General features: G+C 50.8%; 1 protein-coding gene across 1 annotated transcript in view; it reads right to left on the bottom strand.

The window, feature by feature from the left end:
- Orai1 (ORAI calcium release-activated calcium modulator 1) overlaps positions 1 to 13410 on the bottom strand; it is a 15099-nt gene extending 1689 nt beyond the window's left edge. The window contains exon 1 of the mRNA XM_021186946.1: positions 12882 to 13410. Within this exon, the coding sequence (XP_021042605.1) occupies positions 12882 to 13205 (324 nt within the window). The 5' untranslated portion in view covers positions 13206 to 13410. The remainder of the gene's footprint in view (positions 1 to 12881) is intronic.
- Between the last annotated feature and the right edge of the window lie 688 nt (positions 13411 to 14098).

The raw sequence follows: 14098 nt of genomic DNA, 5'->3' as shown, positions 1-14098 counted from the left end.
CCGCCTGCCTCTGCCTCCCAAGTGCTGGGATTATAAAGGCGTGCGCCACTACGCCCGGCAAATTTCTTTTTTGAGAGACGGAGTCTCTCTGTATAGCCTTCCCTGGTCATCCTGGAACTTGCTCTGTAGACCAGGCTGGCCTTGAACTCAGAAATCTGCCTGCCTCTGCCCTGGGAGACGTTTTCTTGCTTTCCACCCCGTGGGTCCTGGGGAATCAAACTCAGAATGCCAATTTTGGCAGTAGGCACCTTTACCTGCTTATCTCTCCAGACCAAGAAAAATTTAAAACACATTAAAAATTTTAAACAATAACCAACTGGTGGTGGTGCAAACCTTTAATCCTAGCACTCAAGAGAAGAGGCAGGCAGGTGGACCTCTGAGTTCGAGGCCAGTCAGGTCTACAGAGCAAGTTCCAGGTCAGCCAGGACTACATAGACGACCCCTGTCTGCAAAACCAAAACCAAAACCAACAAAAATAAACCTACCAAACACTGTCCCTACCTCTAACACACTTTTTTTTTTTTTAGATTTTTTTTTTTTAATTTTATGTATTGAGTACATTGTCATTGGATTTTTTTATTTACTTTATGTATGAGTACACTGTCACTGTCTTAGTGTACTCATACCTTCACTTCTGGCAGAAGAGGACATTGGATCCCATTACAGAAGGTTGGGAGCCACCCTGTGGTTGCTGGGAATTGAACTCAGGACCTCCTGAAGAACAGTCAGTGCATTAACAGGCTGAGCTACCATTCCAGCCCTGTCCTACACTCTCCCACCTTACGCAGGACTCAATTTCCTGTCCCACTCTGAGGACAAGGAATAGGTTGGAGAAATGAAGACCTTCCCACGTCATATCCAGGTCCATTCTGAGAACCGAGTCCACGGGCCAACAGGGAACTGAGGCTTCTCAGAACAGGCGGGCCCAACCCAGTGCCTGTATAGGGGCTGGCTGGGTGCCAGCAAGCCCAGAGGCATCTCCTCCTCCAGCCCCAGGGCTCACACACTGGCTGCACCCCACTTCCTGGAGACTTGTTGATTTGGGGTCACCGGGGGCATGATCTGGACCTGCCACCTGCTCTTTACGCTTGGGTCTTGCAAATCACCCTCATGCAAAGGAGCTGACTCATCAGATTTCTGCCAGGAGCAGCAGGCAACTGGGGACATTGCCAGGGTCCACCCGTGTGGGCTGAAGGGTCAAGGGCAGCAAAGAAACAGGGGAAATGACGCGACCATTAAGGGAGGCTGGGGACTGTACCCAGGGGGACAGAACGCGCACCTCCCACACTCGAAGCCCTCTCTCAGTCCCCAATGCCGAAAGAAACTATGTGTGGTGGTTCACGCCTGTAATCTCAACACTGCGAAAGGAGAGGCCAGAGGACCACAAGTTCAAAGTCATCCTCAGCTATGCAATGAGTTCAAGGACAGGCGGAGCTACAGGAGACCCCAGTCTTTAAGGAAAAAAACCGAACCAAAATGATAGCAATTGCCTGGGGTGGAGGTGGTATTAATCCAAGCCTGTTGTGTGGGGGCACAGTCAAAATGGGTTCTATCACTGCTCACTTTAAAAACCTTCACTCCCATCCATCCCAGGCTACCAGAAACTCTCCAGTTCTTACCCTCCTCCTCCTGAGAGGCAGGCTCAGCTCGAGAGACGTGGACTCTCAAGGCAGCGACATCCCAGGTCTCACACTAGAGCTTTGGTCCAGACCTCTCAGTTAGATGGACGGGTGATGATAGAGACAGAGCGGAGAGCGAGAGTGGACACCCGCATTAAAACAGCCCGGTTGGTTAACACAGCCCTAAGCCTTTTCAGAACATTTCAACCCGGTTTAAAGACTTTTTGCCTAAGAACCGCCACAGCCACCAAGTGTGAGGATGCTTCCGGCCAGGAATTTACAAAATGGTTCAAGTTCATGTAAATTTGGGGCACTGCCATGAGAATTTTGACCGTTGTTTAAGATTCCCTGGTGGCCTACCGCCAACCCCGAGAATTCTTCTGAGCCCATGCGGGCAAGGGAGCTGGGCACCTCCGCACATGCGGGTCTGGGACACAGGACAGCAAAGGCAAGGCACATCTGACTGACACACCCTTCCCCCCACCCAACCTGGAGAAGCTGGGTACCCTCAGCGACAGTACCTCCTCCTCCTTCCCCACCCCCATACTTCCTGTTTTGGCCTTCTATCCCAGGACCTGAAACCTGAGAAATGACAGAGGGCTTGGTGGAGTTGCCCCTGCTCATATCCACCGGGGTGGGGGCCAATGTCCTGGGCTGGTCTGTAGGTCCCAGGTTGGGGGGGTGTTTATGGCTGCGTTTGTGTACGTCTCTGCACCCCAGTGACCCCCAAGTGACATACTGTCCCCTCTGTAGCACTTTAATCACACAGAGCCACGACACGAAGCTGAATGTAAAACCTGTGCCTCCCCTTACAAAGCTGGGGACTCCTAGGCAAGTATTTAAAATCGTCGCTACCCCAGTTTTTGCATCCATAAAATAGAAGCCCGCTTATGATAGTTATGAAGTTTGAGAGTTAATAAACATAAGATGTTCTTTAAACACAACCGGACACATGATACATTTAGAGTATCAATGATCCTTTTTCTTTTTTTTTCTTCGTCTGTTTTTTGGTTTTTCAGATAAGAGTTTCTCTGTGTAGCCCTGGCTGGCCTCAAACCTGCCTGCTTCTACCTCCTGAATGCTGGGATTAAAGGCGTGCGCCACCACGGCCCGGCACTACTCACTTTCAAATAAGGAAACTGAGTCTCAGAAATGAGATTAATTATAGGACGGGAGTTATCCTGCTCTAGGGCAGGGTGGACGTGGGGAACTCACAACCACCCTTAAAACTTGTGTATAATGGTGTGTGTGTGTGTGTGTGTGTGTGTGTGTGTTTTCACATGGTTGCCGAGGTTAAATGAGGTTTGGATGTGTAAATGTTTAGCACAGACTCAGCCCCTGGAGAAGCTCAATAAATCTTAGTTAAAAAGAAAAACAAGGAGGGAGAAGTGGCAAAGAAACTGTAACCTCCCCAGGCCTGAAGTCCTTCCTCATTCAGGGGCCCCAGGCCTACACGGTCTTCCTCATTCAGGCCGTACAGCTCTTCTGAGGTAACACTAGCTCCCGATGTGAGCATGGGGGTGAGCTCTCCACCCAAGACCTGGCCTAGTGAGCATCTCTGCAGGACAGCATCACCAGGACCACAGAACCCAGCGGAGGGAGGCACACAGGGTGTGGGTATCTCACCTCCCTGGGCTGAGGGAAGGCTGAGCTCTTGACAGAAGAGGAAGGACGGGCTCCTATGCTCCGGAAGAAACCCTATTACCCTCATCTATCATTCCTGGAAGTCTGACCACACAGGCTGCTGGCTGTATGCACCATTGCCCCAGATAAGACCAAGTTCAGTGCCACAGGGCTGCATACAAGAAATGATTCTGGCCAGGTTGGTGGTGGCACATCCCTTGAGTCCTAACACTATGGAGGCAGAGGCAGGAGGATCTCTTGACTTGAAGGCCAGCTTGGTCTACAGAATGGCTTCTAGGACAGCCAAGGCTACACAAAGAAACTCTGTCTTGAAAAAAACGTAACAAAGCAAAGCAAAAAAAAAAAAAAAAAAAAAAAAAAAAAAAAAAAAAAAAAAAAAAAAAAAAAAAAAGTTCTAAATAAGAAGTAAGAGATAGGGCCTAGTGAGATAGCTCAGCGGGTAAGAGCACTGACTGTTCTTCCGAAGGTCCTGAGTTCAAATCCCAGCAACCACATGGTGGCTCACAACCATCTGTAACGAGATCTGATCCCTCTTCTGGAGTGTCTGAAGACAGCTACAGTGTACTTACATATAATAAATAAATGAATAAATAAATAAATAAAGTCTCAGCCGGGCGTGGTGGCGCACGCCTTTAATCCCAGCACTCGGGAGGCAGAGGCAGGCGGNTTTCTGAGTTCGAGGCTAGCCTGGTCTACAAAGTGAGTTCCAGGACAGCCAGGGCTATACAGAGAAACCCTGTCTCAAAAAAACCAAAAATAAATAAATAAATAAATAAATAAATAAAGTCTCTTCCTTTTAAAAAAAAGAAGAAGAAGTAAGGGATGGCCACGAACCCTGATTCACAGGCATTAAGGGGCTTCCCTCAGAATGATTCCCACCAGGGATCTGTCCGGCAGAGTGGGAAGAGTAAAGTCAGGGGAGCCCTGGAAGAAGCTAGCAGCTGACGTCCCGGGCCCCAGCCATGTCCCAGAGAGATCGCATCAGATTAGATTGCATGCAGATCCACAAGGTAAATATAGCTGGGGGCAGGACTCTCAACCCAAAATAAACAGCTCCTAGGCAGCCAGCAAGCCTCTATCAACCCAACCTGGCCGGCTGTACAGGGCCTGACAGAACAGCAGGGTCAGACCGTGGGCCCCAAATCACACCAGCCTACAGATCCTCACAGGAGAGATACTGGGCATCTTATATCTAAAGCAGGGGCTAAAGATTACTGATCTTGCTGGACAGGGGTGGCGGCACATGCCTGTAAACCCAACACTCAGGAGGCAGAGACAGGTAGAGGCCAGCCTGGTCTACATAGTAAGTTCAGGCTAGTCTGGTCTTTGGTGTGAGTTCTAGGACCGCCAGGGCTAGACAGAGAAACCCTGTCTCAGGAAAATAAAATAAAGTAAAATAAAACAATTAAAGATTGATCTTATGGAGGGCAAGCTCTGGCTGACCTAGCCAGGCATGTGGCCCACCCCCACCTGGATATCAACCATCTAGACCTTTCTATCGGATCCATAGACACCCTGAACACCTGGATCCACGTAAACCCCATACTGTTGAGCGAACTCCCTGCCCCTTGCCATGTCCAACTCCTGAAGCACAGTGGGAAACACAACTTTCTTCTCCCCAGCTCTTCCTTGTTCACTCTTCTGAGACAGTAGATGGCTGTAGCCTTGGATAGACCCCCCCCCAACCAAGCCTCAGTCATGTGGCTTTCACGGAGTTTGCCTGGATTTGCTAACTCCATTCCAAGCCGCAGACCATCATCTAGCAAGAGAGAGATCTAATCCAGTCCCGTGGTTTACAGACTCTCTTGACCACGGCAGTCCAGTACTCCAAATTGTTTCTAAAAATAGGTGTGCACTCTTTTATGAAACAAACAAAAGCTTCACTAAACACCACGTATCCTTGAAGCCTGCCAATTCGGTCTATTCTTATGATCCTGCACTCACTGCCCCTCCCCCTTCAGTTTATGTATTAAAAAGTTTTATTGAGAATTCCTGGGGCGGTGGTTATGGCGCCTCCCCTTCTGAAGAGACAATACTGTAGAAAAATCAAACACTGTCCCAACCCGCCCCGGGCCAATAGAGGGAAGCAGTCCAGCCTTCTTAAAGGGTTGGTCTTCAGTCTTCCTGAATCCAAGAGGGGAGATGCAGAGGGATCGACACATGATATTTGGGCTAGGGTGGGGGGTGTGCCGATCTCTAGCTGGCTTCTCAAAAACTGAAGGAGCGGTACCTTCACTGTTCTGGGGGTAGAGATCATGGTGTCTACACTCATTTATTGTTTTGAGACCGTCTATCTTGTAGCTCTGGCTGCCCTGGGAACTTGCTATGTAGACCAGGCTGGCCTCAAACTCACAGAGATCCACTTGTCTTTGCTTCCTGAGTGCTAGGATTAAAGACGTGCTCCCCCAATCCGCAAATTTATTTCTGACTCTCCATGAGTTGTCATTTCCCGAGTAAAGGTTTGATTGATCCTGCAGATTGAGCATGGTGGGGTCCCCGACCTTTTTATGTGTATTTTACCTGAACGTATTCTATGTACATGTCTGGTGGCCTCAAAAGAGGGTATTGGACCCCTAGAACATAATGGATGGCTGTGAGCCGCCATGTGGGTGCTGGGACTTGAAGCCAGGTCCTCTATAAAAACATTGTTATGGCTTGAATATGCTTGGCCCAGGGAGTGGCACTATTAGAAGGTGTGGCCTTGTTGGAGTGGGTGTGTCACTGTGGGTGTGGGCTTTAAGACCCCCATCCTAGGGCTGGCAAGATGGCTCAGCAGGAAAGAGCACTGACTGCTCTTCCAAAGGTCCAGAGTTCAAATCCCAGCAACCACATGGTGGCTTGCAACCACCCATAATGATTTCCGACGCCTTCTTCCAGCTACAGTGTACTTATGTATAATAATAAATAAATGTTTAAAAAAGACCCCCATCCTAGCTACCTGGAAGCCAGTATTCTACTAGCAGCCTTCAGATGGAGATGCAGAACTCTCAGCTCCTCCTGCACCATGCCTGCCTGGATGCTGCCATGTTCCTGCCTTGATGATAATGGACTGAACCTCTGAACCTGTAAGCCAGTCCCAATTAAATGTTGTCCTTCTAAGAGTTGCTTTCATCATGGTGTCTGTTCACGGCGGTAAAACCCTAACTAAGACACGGAGGAGCAAGTCTCCAGCACTCACTCTAAGGTGTTTTTGAGACCAGATCTTACTATGCAGCTCACACAGGCTTCAAACTCGTGGCCTCCCTGTCTCCCTGGGCTTCCTGTGTGCAACTTAGTGCTTGCTTTCTACTTTCTGGTGCTAGGATTCAAACCCGGGGCTTTGTGCATGGTCTACAACTGTGCCAAACCCCCAAGCATCCCTGTAACTTTTCTACTGTGTCAAGTACACTCAGAAAAACAAGAACTGTTTTTTTTTGTTTTTTTGTTTTCTCTTTTTCAAGAAAAAGTCTGGCCTCATGTATGCTATGTAGCTAAGGATGGCCTTGAACTTCTGATCTTCCTGCCTTAACCTCCCAAATACTAGAATGACAGGTATGAACCCCAATACCCACCTCTTTTTGTTGTTGGCGTCTCTGTGTAGCTCTGGCTGTCCTGGAACTCACCTTGCCGGCCTCTGCCTCAGCTGCTAGGATTAAAGGCCTATGTCACCACTGCCTTTGCCTTAACTTTTCTATTTTTTATTTTTAGGTATGCTCCTAATAGCACAATATTTTATTAGAATATATATTATTTATAGAAATAACAACAGGCCTAGACATAGTGGTGCAGGCCTTTAATCCCAGCACTTTGGAGACACAGGCAGGCAGATCTATGACTTAGAGGCCATTCTGGCATACACAGTGAGATCCTGTCTCAAAACCAAACAAACAATAGTAAGGCTGGCACTTAAATTTTTTTTTTTTTAATAGAGTTTGGAGACCAATGTTTAGACCAAAGGTTGACCAACTAGGGCCCTCAGACTCCATGGTCTTATGTTTGACCACAGCCTCTAATTTACATATCATCTAAAGCCAATGACAGAGTGTAACAGTCACCTGGAAAACCACACTGCCCTGACACACAAAGTTGGCTGACCTTACAGTTAGACAAACACTACCCAAAGGAGATTATTAAGTAACAGTCACACAAGAGCCCTCTAAGGAGGAGGGAGGGAGACTGATGTGAACAAAGTATAATGAATGACACACGAATGGGAATGGAAGTGTTGTAATGAAATCCATGTCTATCACTTTATATGATAACTTAAAAGTAATTAATTTAGCCGGGCAGTGGTGGCGCACGCCTTTAATCCCAGCACTTGGGAGGCAGAGGCAGGCGGATTTCTGAGTTCGAGACCAGCCTGGTCTACAGAGTGAGTTCCAAGACAGTCAGTGCTATGCAGAGAAACCCTGTCTCGAAAAACCAAAACAAACAGCAAACAAACAAAAAAACACGTAAACCCAACCAAACCAAACCAACACTACCTGTGGGCCTGTCTGTCTGAAAAGTCCCTTTCAAGAAGCACATTAAAAGGCCCTCAGAGGTTCTGTGAGAGAAACCAGCTGATTTACATTTTTAACCTCATATTCTCTTTCCTTCAGACTATCCTCTACCCAGTGTAGATCAGTAGAGCACTGCCTTGGAAAGCCCACTTAAAAAGAGGTTTTCCTTTCCAGTCAGGAACCCATCAGGGGAAGGGGCCTCACTGTTCCCAGCTGAGGATTCCAGAAAGTGCCGCGGGCAGCAGGCACTTGTGAAGTTTCACAAAAGGCCTCTCTCTCCGCCGAGCAGACATCAACCTCCCCTCGGGATAGTCAGTAGTTCCATTTATGCACTGCCCAGCGTACAAATCTTGCATGCAGAATTGGGCATCTGGCAGACTCCAAAGGCCTGGTTATCAACCAGCTCGGGGGTGGGGGTGGGGAACTGGGGGTGGGGGTGGGATACTGACAAGAGGAGGGAGAGGAGAAAAGGCTCCCGTCAGACTCAACAGAACTCAGTGCTACTAGTTAGCTGGTGATCAGAGCCATTCTGAGCCCTGGTTGTCCTGTGTGGATCTCAAACTTTTAAGAGCTACGGTGAGGCTTAAACAAGAATGAGAGGGAGGAGGCTGGGCTCATGTTTAACCATCACTGTTACATTATTCACGCCAGGCCCCCTCTATAATCTTTGATAGCTCCCTGCTGCTCACACAAGAGTTCCAACTTCCTAGAGAGGTCCTCAGTCAATGTCCTCCACCACAGGGCTGTCGTTTAAGACAGGGTCTCACTACGGAGACCAGGCTGGTCTCAGACTCACAGAGTTCGCTTGCCTTTGTCTCCCGAGTGCTGGGGCTTAGAGGTGTGAGCCACCAGAGTGACTTGGTGTGTGGCATGATGCCAGTCACACCAGACACTCTCTCTTTCCCTAGAGACCCCCATGACTGACTGTGATGGGTTCTTGCCAGTTTGGTAGGCTCTCCTCCAGACCTCACGTCCACCATCCTCAAGGCTCGCTCCGCTCCGTTAGAATCACAATCCTTCTATCCTTCAGAAAGCAGTCCCCCATCCCACACACACACCATGGCAACCAGCGTAAACAAGTTCCTTAGATACCTAGGCAGGTATTATAACTTGCAAATACCAACCCAACATCCGCACACGCCAATGAGGTTGGTTGCTGTTTACTGGGGAGGGAACCGAGCTCCCAAGATGTTACCCCTCCACCCCCCCACCCCACCCCCAGTTTTTACAGTCTGAAGAAGCTGGGCTGACATGGGCACCAGAGTAGCCACTGTGCCCGTTCCGTCTGGCTACCCTAGAGCTTCTGGGCTCTATGTCCTCGCCACTCTGAGGCTTGCTTTCCCATGGACCACCCAGGGGGCTATAACTGCTTCCGGCGCCAGTGACTTAAATTGCAGCATGTCATTCACAACCATACTTGGAAGGAAGAGGACAGGAGGAGGACGCCTCTGAAGCATTTTCCACGGTTGCTAGTCTGGTATAAGAGGCCCATCGACTCCAGCATTAACCATTCTTTCCGGGGATTAGTGAGTGATAACAGTAGTTTCTTGCTCACCTCCCACCCGCCCCAGCACCCTGATCTCTGGGTATGTCATAAACACCCAATCATGTCTCATGACTGGAGCGCTTCCTTCCAATTCATTTTCCCAGAAAGCTTAGCCAACTTCTGAACTTGCTCTGGAACCTGGAACAAAAAGGGGCTGGCGGGCAGAGCTGGAGGAGGAAGATAATCCAAAACTAATTGATCCCAGGTCGTGGAAGGCATTTTGTTTACCACACCAGGCTGACCTTCCCAATTATCGTCTGCTTAGGCTCATGTTACAGCCTGCCTCCTATGCACGATCACCTTTGTCCTGTACATGGACAGGGACAAGCTATGGTAACCTTAGATACAGACAGTCTAAAGCCAGACTCTGAAGGAAACTCTTTTGTTTTTTAAGAAGATAGTGTTGCCGGGCGTTGTGGCACATGCCTTTAATCCCAGCACTTGGGAGGCAGAGGCAGGTGAATTTCTGAGTTTGAGGCCAGCCTGGTCTACAGAGTGAGTTCCAGGACAGCCAGGGCTACACAGAAAAACCCTGTCTCGAAAAACAAAAAAAAAAAAAAAAAAAAAAAAGATAGTGTTTCTCTGTGTAGCCCTGGATGTCCTGGAACTCACTCTGTAGACCAGGCTGGCCTCCAACTCGGAGATCTGTATGCCTCTGCTTCCTGAGTTGCTGGGTTTAAAGATGTGTACTACCACCTGCCCAAAAGATACACTTGGCTTGGCTCCAGGGACACTGTTAAATACACATCTAACCTAGATTCGGGTTCCCTTCGTTTTGTATCTGTGCAGTTCCGCCAGCAGACCAGATACAGCATCAGATCCTGAAATCCCTCAGCTCCCCATGGGCCCTTGTAACAAACCCTCGTTCAAGTCAAGGAGACAACAGGATCCACCCATCTGGAGAAAACTAACCCCAAAGAGGCTTACCCTCAACATGTTATAGGCACGTGGCCTACACCCTTTCATCATGAAGTTGGGATTGGCTTGATCTCCACCAGGCCCTTTGAGAGACTCTCCCTCACCCTCACTTTAGGGATAAGCAGGTGAATTTGGCATTCCCTGCAACCTGGCTAATGCTGGAGGGGCAAAGGTCAGGTCAGCTCCTCTAGCTTTTCCAGGTTTGTAGGAAGGAAGCCCTCTGGGGGGCAGGAAGTTGGCTGTGCTGACTCACAAGCCTAGGGAAGAGTAATCCAGGAAACTTGTCACTCCGTTACCATGGCATGAGGGCGGCCAGGCACCCCCTTCCTCTCTTGAGGCTCACTCAAGGGGGCTGGGTGTCGGGCGTGGGGGCAGGGAATCAAGCAGACCTCAGACCATGAATCCAGAGTTCTTACAAGTCCAGCTTCCTAGCGGAGTACTTAGTTGCCCTCTGAAAGCTGCGGTTCAGAAGGGAGGTAGTCCTGGACCTCAACCCTTCAGAGTCTGGGCAATTTAAAGAATGGCATCCGGGAGCCCAGCGTGGTGGCGCACGCCTTTAATCCCAGCACTTGGGAGGCAGAGGCAGGCGGATTTCTGAGTTCGAGGCCAGCCTGCTCTACAGAGTGAGTTCCAGGATAGCCAGGGCTACACAGAGAAACCCTGTCTCGAAAAACAAAAAAAAAAAAAACAAAACAAAACAAAAAACAAAAGAATGGCGTCCGGGAGTTGAGGAGCCTACTCCAACTAGGCTGTGCAAACGAGATTCCCAAGATAGACAGTGTGGATACACCCATACCCATCCTCGGTTTTCAGCTACCCCAGCCCTCCAACTTTCACCATGATTTTAGTGGAGGCTTGACCTTCTGCAGAGAAGGAGAAAAGGAGAGGGTAGGAAAGAGCCCCCTATCTGACCCTCACCTCGCCTAGCCTCTTCTGGTGTCTAAGAAGTTACAATTTACAAGCCATAAATATGTGATGCCACCCCCCCCTCCCCTAAAGGGTAATACTTTCTCTTTTAACTTCCAAAGAAACATTGTGTGGCTTTGTGTAGCTTTGTTTCTCATGGTGCTACCAAAGAAACATTGTGTGGCTTTGTGTAGCTTTGTTTCTCATGGTGCTACCTGCTTCCGGCTGGACACTGAGTGTGGTGTGCCCTAAGTAAGACCTAGGCGTTGGCTGACCCAGGTTCAAGTCCTGTTTACCAGACTAACTGTGTAGAACAGGCAGGCCCTGAAGTCATGGGCAATCCTCCTGCCTCTACCTCCTGAGTACTGTAATTATAGGCCACACTCAACTCTCTTTCACCTCTTTAAAGGGCTCCTCCAACTTCATTTATTTATTTATTTTTGGTTTTACGAGACAGGGTTTCTCTGTATAGCCCTGGACATCCTGGAACTCACTCTGTAGACCAGGCTGGCCTTGAACTCAGAAATCCGCCTGCTTCTGCCTCCCGAGTGCTGGGTTTTTTTTTAAAGTCAGTTTTAAGATTTTTTTTTTTAATCTGCCATTTAAGAAATCAAGGTTCAAGGTAAGAGAGAGAGAGTGATTTGCCCGAGGTCACACAAGCAAGCAGCAAGTGGCAGAGCTCGAAGGGTAATTTCTATCACTCCTCCTGGCCTTTCCTCTCTGGCCTAGTGCACTGTGGGGCCTCTAAAGCATCCGAACTGTGCCGACCCACTTGTTTGTAGATGACAGGGAGAGCCCCAGACACACTCCCTTCCCAAGAAAACCATGGGTGCCAGCCACTCCCTTCCTCAAGGCCAAAGGCTTAGCTAATTCACGGGGGAGGCGGCTGTGCTGGTGAAGGGGAGGGGGGCAGACCCCACTGCTGCAGGTTGATGTCATCAAGAGATAATAACAACTCCAGACAAACTTTACGACAGGCAAGCCCAAAAGTTTTCCTAGAGTTGTCTGTTGCCTAACCTGCAGCCTCCAGGGGCGCCTCCTGCAGAGGCTGCTAGTACCACCTTCTTGGGACTTGAGGGGAGGAAAATATGCCTACCTCTTCATCAAGCAAGAGCCCGTTCAAGGGGAACATGTCCCACCCTCCTCCCCCACACCCAGTGACTCAGAGGCAAGTTTCTGGAGAAGAAACTGAGGGTGGGGAGTGGCTCTCAACCCCAAGGCTGAGGCTCTTGGAAAATGCGGTGGGGTGGGGAGTGTAAAAAGGGGGTAAGAGTTAGTGGAGTACGGGGAGGTGGAACGTACTGGGAAATCCCCTCCAACATTTGATAAAGTCTTGTTAATACCTTCTGGCCTTAGGTGTGCGGGAAGGCGCGACCACAAGGTAGCTCTCATCTTCATCTCCTGACACCTGTCCTCAGTGGGCTGGACCGTTTGCGTCCTTCTTGTCCCCCTGATTACATGCAGGACAGACTTCTTACATAGCAACTTCATGAGAGCAACATTCTTTGTAACCCTAAGCTTTTTGCCGCGACAAGGTGCCGGTCTGAAAACACCTGCGCCTGGGTCTCTCCATCTCGGGTCGCCCACCTCGCCCTCACAGCTCTGCAACCTCTGGCTCCCTTCCGGCGCCTAGGACGGCTTTCGCCCAGCTCTTCCCCTCACCCCAGGCACGCCCAGCCCGCTCCCAACTGTGGGCCCCGTCGGGGCTGCGGGGCGGGAGCGGCCGAAGCAGGAAGAGGGGAGGAGGGCAGGGAGGCCCGAGCTCACCATGGCGAAGCCGGAGAGCAGAGCCGAGGTCCGGCTGGAGGCTTTGAGCTTGGCGCGGCTCAAGTAGAGCTTGCGCCAGGACAGCGCCTGCATCGAGTGCTCGTTGAGGCTCATCACCTCGGAGTAACTCTGGCCGATCCAGTCCGGGTAGCTGACGGCGGGCGGCGGCGGCGGCGGCGACGGCGGCAGCGGTGGGGCCCCCGAGGGCTCCCCGTCCCCGCTGCGGCGGCGGCTCCGGCGGCTGCCGCTAGTGCTGCTGCTGCCGCCGCTCACGGGAAGCTCGGGATTGCTGTGACTCGGGGGCGGGGCAGGCTCCGGATGCATGGAGTACGCTGCGAAGGCGCGGCTGGCGGCGGGCGCCTGCGAAGGCTACGGCCCCGGGGCCGGGCCGGGCCGCGCCGCACCTCCGCCGGCCTCACACTCGAGCCGGTCTCCCGCAGCCGGACGCACCGGATCCGGAGGCCGAAGCACTTGGCTGCAGAACCGCTCCGCAAGTTCCAAGCGGCCGCGACCGGAGCCTGCGCGCCGACCGGCGTCAGGTCCCAAGCCGGCACCTCCGCGAGCTCCACGATTGGCCGGCGACCCGCCGTGATTTGCATACGCCACACCCACGGAGACACCCCGCCCACAAAGCAGTGGGCGGTGTCCGTGCGAGTGACGCGCCCCGCGCCACCTCCCACGGCTCCGCCCACAGCCCCTGGCTCGCCTTCCTGGAAGCGCCCCACGGTGACAGGCCTTGCGTCTCCTCTTTGCAGCTGCTCCCGTGGCTTTGCTCCCGGGACTCTTGACTTGGGCCATCCGAGGTCACCTCTGGGCGCCTCCTGAGGCCTATTTCCTCCTTGGAACAAGGTGGCAAAAGGTCTCTTGGAAAAAAGAGCGAACGGAGGTCTACTAGAGTTCAGTGAGCGGTTATTGAGCGTCTACTGGGTGCCAACACGGTCCCAGGGTGGGCAGGGTGTAGCCTTGTGATTGAGACGGACAAAGATGATCCCGAAGATATCGTGAGTGCCTGGAGTCCCAGCATAGAGGAGACTGGAAAATAATAAGTTTGAAGGAGTAGTGAACCCTTGCCTCGGAACACAAGAGGGACAAAATTCCCTGCACCCTTGCAGGCAACGCTCTTGTAGAAAAGACACACAAACATGGAGTAAATTATAATTCAGGAGTCTGTAAATGTGTACCAAAAAAAAAAAAAAAAAAAAAAAAAAAAAAAAAAA

The sequence above is a fragment of the Mus pahari genome, chromosome 23 (assembly GCF_900095145.1).
Source record: "Mus pahari chromosome 23, PAHARI_EIJ_v1.1, whole genome shotgun sequence".
NCBI classification, from domain to species: domain Eukaryota; kingdom Metazoa; phylum Chordata; class Mammalia; order Rodentia; family Muridae; genus Mus; species Mus pahari.
This window is presented reverse-complemented; position numbering and strand designations above follow the sequence as displayed.